At 66.9% G+C, this 5,392-nt stretch overlaps 2 protein-coding genes across 2 annotated transcripts; one reads left to right on the plus strand and one right to left on the minus strand.

Moving 5' to 3' along the window:
* Nucleotides 1-540: 540 nt before the first annotated feature.
* Nucleotides 541-3,123, minus strand: MNEG_13265 (hypothetical protein; the record flags this gene model as incomplete). The annotated part of the gene is made up of 5 exons (XM_014038262.1): nt 541-653; nt 859-1,200; nt 1,533-2,134; nt 2,361-2,662; nt 2,845-3,123. 5 exons carry the CDS (start codon nt 3,121-3,123, stop codon nt 541-543), a joined length of 1,638 nt encoding a protein of 545 aa, XP_013893716.1.
* Nucleotides 3,124-3,577: 454 nt separating this feature from the next.
* MNEG_13266 (aldo/keto reductase) lies at nt 3,578-5,168 on the plus strand (the record flags this gene model as incomplete). Its single annotated transcript, XM_014038263.1, has 6 exons — nt 3,578-3,734; nt 4,011-4,050; nt 4,268-4,373; nt 4,581-4,637; nt 4,945-5,068; nt 5,164-5,168. The coding sequence occupies 6 exons, from the start codon at nt 3,578-3,580 to the stop codon at nt 5,166-5,168; spliced, it is 489 nt and encodes a 162-aa protein (XP_013893717.1).
* Between the last annotated feature and the right edge of the window lie 224 nt (nt 5,169-5,392).

Below are 5,392 nucleotides of genomic sequence, written 5' to 3' on the forward strand. Positions count from 1 at the left end.
GTCGAGGGGGCCGGGGCGGGGACTGTTGAAGGAGGCGTCGTGAGGACTGGGTTGCCGAGGGCTGCCGCAGAAAGTCAGAGGGTTGATGCTGCCTGGGGGTGGGGCCACGTCGAGGCACGCGGCTCAGAGAAACGCACACTGACGCGACGACGTTGCAGAAGGACTGGGCCCGGCCCCGCCATTTCGCCTGCCGCAGCAAAGCATGTGCCGACGCAGCTCGTCCCCCCCAGGCCCGCCCACCTGAGGCGCGGTATGGGGTCAGTGCCGTGCACCACCGACGTAACGTAGTCCTGGCAGGCCTCCGTGAGGCTCTCTGACAGCGTCGCCGCCGGCCCCATCGCCACGCACCGCACCTGGAGGGGCGGGGCGCAGAAGCAGGGGTGCACGCGCGATGCATCGCAGCGCTTGGGAACGCAGCCGGCGCTATGCAATCGACTGTTTGACCCTTTCGAGGGCATGGGCAGATCTGCCGCTGTGGGCTTGTACCAAAGCCAAGGCAGATTGCTGGTGAGGTTTGGGTTCAGCGCCATGCTGATGGCTTCAATCTTCGCTCTCGCCCTCTGCACTCGCCTCGGTAATGCCTGGCGGCGCGCCCCCAGGCTGCAGCAGCAGCAGCGTCACCAGGGCGGCCACACCGCCGCCCAGGGAGTGACCTGGGGGGGAGGGGTAGTGAGATCGGGTGATGTGAGCATGCGACAAACACCCTTGAGAAGCAGGTGGCACTATCAGCCCGATGACAGCTGTCTGCTTCGATGCACAACTGCAAAACCCCCCAAACGCAGCCCATCCAGGCGGCCGCCCAGCCCGAGCCGCACGGCCCGAGGCGCGCCGCCCAAGCCGCGCCGCCCGCAACCGTACCAGTCAGCAGCACCGGCCACCCCGGACACCGCTGCGCCGCCTCCTCCAGCGCGCCCGCCGTGCTCGCGTGCACGTACGTCGCCGCCGACAGCAGGCCCTCGTGCACGAAACCTCGGACGCCATTGAACTCCCACGCCACCGGGGCCGCTGTCATGTCGGTGTACAGATCGCTGACCTCGAGGCTGCCTCTGACCCCGACGACGATGCGGCGGCTGCGGCGGTCGATGGCGACGTAGTGGCAGGGCTGGAAGTCCGAGGCCGACCACTCGGCCTTCAGAACGTCCTCGGGGGCCAGTCCCGTCATCGACAGCAGCGCCTGGTTGTTGGCCTGCACTGACGTGCCTGGGGGTCGGGGGCGGAAGTTGGAGGGGTGAGGTTGGCCAGGGGCGTGGGTGACGCGGGTTGTGCGGTCGTGACGACTGCCGGCAGAGGGGAGGAGGCAGAGGGGGGGCGGCGCGCCGCCTGTGATGCAACGCAGCTGCCCACGTTCGCGACAGAACTAGCGGCAGAGCAACCGCCGAGGATGAAGTGGAGTCTATCAAGGGTCCCACAACCACGACGCATGAAAGGCGTCGGGTCCGCCCTGCGTGCCGGCACGGCTGCCTTCTACGGCCGCAACACGCGCGCTGCCAGTCGTGGCCCCCGCGCCCGCCCCATCGGCGGCGGCGGCGCACCCGAGATTGGGTCGAACAGCGGCAGCGTCGCTAGCAGCTTCAGCGCGCCCGTCATTGAGGACAGGTGGCCGGCCGCGACGACGTAGCCGTACGCCGCACGCGCGAAGGTGGCGCCCAAAACGAGCTCGTCCAGCAGCTCCGCAGAGCACATATGCAGCTGCAGGGCAGCTTCCGCCTCCGCCTCCGCGCCGCCGCCGCCGGGCGCGCCACAGCTGCCGCCGCCGCCGCCGCCGCCGCCGTCGGCTGCCGCGGGGCCGCCAAGGGGAAGGACCAAAAACGCGGGGGGCGGCCCGCTGACGCAGGCGCCGCGTCCTGCACCGGCGGCGTCGCCCCCGCCGCTGTGCCCCTGCTGCTGCCCCTCGACCCGCGCGGTCCCTGATCCCGCCCCTGCCTCGCCCCTGGCTTGCGGCGCCCCCTGCAGGACCAGCCGCGGCCGGTCCTCCTCCTGGAGCCGTTGCCGCCGCTCGCTGCGCCGCGCGGCCGCGGCCTCGCCCAGCGCGCCCAGCAGGCCATCCTTTGCAAACCACACGAGGCGGCGCAGCTGCGCCAGCTGCTGCCGCTTCATGCAGTCGGAATGCTCGCCCATGACGAAGAACCAGCCGCTGGGCGGTTATGAAAATGGGCGGTTGGGGCGGGGTGGTTGCTGTTCAAAGGGGGGACTCGTAAGCGGCCAACCGGCGTGTGTGCGGTTTGTAACCAGGGTAAATTCCGCGGGCTGTGGCGGGAGGGCTGGGTTCAGCGCGGTGTGCATGCAAGTGTGCATGCAAACTCAACCCGCGATCCGACCGCCGGCACGTGCGCGCTCGCGGTGCAGACGGAAAAGCACACCCCTCCCGCATGCCCGCGTGCCCGCGTGCCCGCATGCCCGCATGCGCTTGCGCGCGCCTGAAGTCTAGGGTCAGCAGGTTGGATGCGTCGTGGCGCTCTGCTGCGCTTTTTATGAGCTCCGACAGCTGCACCCACACCGCCGACACCGTGGCCTTGGAGGCGGCGCCCTGCTTGACAGCGGACGACACCGCGCTCGCGGCGTTGGACACGGCGTGCGCGGCGTTGGACACTGCGTGGCCGGCGGCGGCGCCGGCGCGGACGGCGGCGGCTTTTGCCGACGACCGGTGCGGCTGGCTGTCCGCCTGCGGGGGGTGTGGGAGTAGGTACGATGGGTTGTCATGGTTTGCTAATGAATGCAATCCCTGCGGCTTCTGCAGCCTGTAAGCAGCTAGACCTTTCATGTGCAGCTAAGTATGTGTCTACCCTCCATAAACGGCAGGATTAGCACCATGCGCTCTCGCCACCCACATCAACAGCCCCGCACCTCGCTGCTGCGCCTGCGCTGCCCTGCCGGCCCCGGCGGCCCCTTGCGCCACAGCCGGCTGCGTATGCTGTCGCTCGCGCGCTTTGAAGCGCGGCCGCCAGGACGATCGTACTGCAGGCGCTCGAACGACGTGCCGTACATCCACCCATCGGCGTCAGTTGCCGCGCTGCGCGCGACCCGCCAGCCGCGGTCCCCATCATCGGACGGCGGCGCTTCCGGCCACGCGACGGCGACGCCCTTGGCGTCGGTCCAGGCCGGCAGGGACCCAGGAATGAACATGACTTGAAAGGATTCGCGCCTGCGGTTGGGCCGCGGCGCGGTCGCAGCGCAGCCGTGGGTGCGTCACACTAGGCGCCCGCTCCCTGCTGCTCGCCAGCACGGCGCAGCATGCGTCCAGCGCTGCTGCAAGGCCCCAAGGTGGGAGTGACCGACATTAATTTCAGCCGTATTTCACGGTTGTTGAAGCGATCCCAGGCCCATGCGCACCATCCTATCACACCGAACCAAAACTGGTTCTCCAGGACCTCGATGGATCCAGCCATCCTAATAATTCGTCACATGGATGTTATAGCATTCACGTATGCTGCGTGCACAGCCATGGGCACACGATCTGAGGAAGTTTGAGTTTGCACCGTGTGGCACTAGGTGCGATCGGGTTACTGTGGCTCATGGACCAATGGGGACCGTCGTATGCAATCGAAACTATTTTGAACGTGTTTTACAGCCTCTCACAATGGCTCTGTCTACCACAGTACGTGTGCCCGCGGCTTCATCTACGCGGGCTCGCAGCAATGCGGCATCACGTCAGCGCGTGATAGCTATCAAGGCTACTGCTTCCGTGCAGCCGATCACGCCTGCGGTCATCGAGCAGCGCGAGCTAGGCCAGACAGGTGCGCTCCCACCGCCCTTGTGGCGCTCGCGCTCTGTGCGCCGCAGCCACTGACTGCGGCACGCTCGATCGCCCTGGCTTTCCAAGAGCTTTGTTGGCGGATACGCTGAGATAGGGCTGAGTAGCAAGGGAAGACGCGGCGCGCACCTGAACTGAGTGGCGGCATGAGGCCGAGGCGACACCCAGCTACTCGCTGTACACGAGCTGCGCCTGCTGCGCAGCGGTCGTGCGCCGCCGCAGCAAAACGAAATTCGCCACCCTGGAAATTGCTCGCCAGGCCTGCAGGTCCCTGTCATCGGCGTCGGGGCATGGAGCTGGTGAGCCAAGCGAGATGCCGCTGGCCGCACAGCATGCTCAGTCTCCCGGATTGCAAATTCCAGATATTTGCGGCGACCACGCACGCGTGCATGCGCATCGACACCTCACCCCGCGCCCAGCTTGCCACCTGCAAACCCCCGCGGCCGCGGCACCACTCACACCACTCACACGCCCGACGATGAGCGTCTCACCGGCCTGCTTGAATTTGATTGCCAGGGGCGACCGGTCTGGCTACTGGGGGTATGGCAAGGAGTACAGCCGGGAGGCCAGCCTCGAGGCCTACAAGGCGCTGGTGGAGGCCGGCCTCACTTTCATTGACACGGTGCGCCGGCTCGGTGCCGCGGGGTGGACAATCCTAAAGGAGGGGTTTGTCGCCAGGGGCGGCGGCGACGGCGCACCGAGCATGGCAGCACGCTGCTGGGTGGGGCGTTGCGCGGCCGGCGAGCCGTGTGTAGCTTGCGGTGCATCGTGCGGAGCGCCGCAGCGCCGTTCATCTCGCCATTTTCCACTTTGCGCCACACCGTCACAGGCAGAGGTGTATGGCTTCGGGCTGTCTGAGACGTTCCTGGGTGAATTCATCAAGGAGGTGCGCGGGGCGGTGGCTGGAGGCCATGGGCTGCGAGCGCGATGCTCTGTTGGATGCATGTGGCACCTCCAGGAGGCGCAGGCAGGCGCTGCATGCATGCGCATGCATGGGCATTAGCATTAGAAATTAGGCCACCCCTGTAGCTGCAGCCGCAGACCAGGATTAGAAATAGGACTATTACAGTGTCCTGTAGTTTCCGGCTTGATAGATCGATACGGGCTCATTTGATAGGACTTTGAAGGACCACCAGGGCACTGCTTGGGCAGCTCAGCCATAACCAAGCCGCCTCGCACCCTGCGTCCCCCAGGTGCCCTCCACCCCGGCGCCCCTCATCGCCACCAAGTACGCCCCCCAGCCCTGGCGCCTCAGCGCAGCCTCGGTGCCGGACGCCTGCCGCGCTAGCCTGAAGCGCCTGCAGCTCGAGCAGATGGGTGGGTGGCAGGCTGACGCGGTGGCGGCGGCGTGGGGCTGGATCAGAGGGCGCCCGTCCGCTCGACCCATCGCCTGTGCTCAATGCAGAGCTCAGGCTAGCCGTGCTGTGGCTGCATTCTTTGCACTGCTGCTGGACAGCATCGTCTGGTGCGGCCTCTCAAGCTCCCCAACCTCGCCACTCCTGGCTCCCACCTCTTGCTGCTGCCAACTGGAATCCCACCATCTCCAGAGCTCTACATTCAGCACTGGCCCGGGTTCTTTTTGAATGCGTTCTCAAACGACGCCTACCTGGACGGCCTGGCGCAGTGCGTGGAGCAGGTGCG

The sequence above is a fragment of the Monoraphidium neglectum genome (assembly GCF_000611645.1).
Source record: "Monoraphidium neglectum strain SAG 48.87 unplaced genomic scaffold scaffold03722, whole genome shotgun sequence".
NCBI lineage: Eukaryota > Viridiplantae > Chlorophyta > Chlorophyceae > Sphaeropleales > Selenastraceae > Monoraphidium > Monoraphidium neglectum.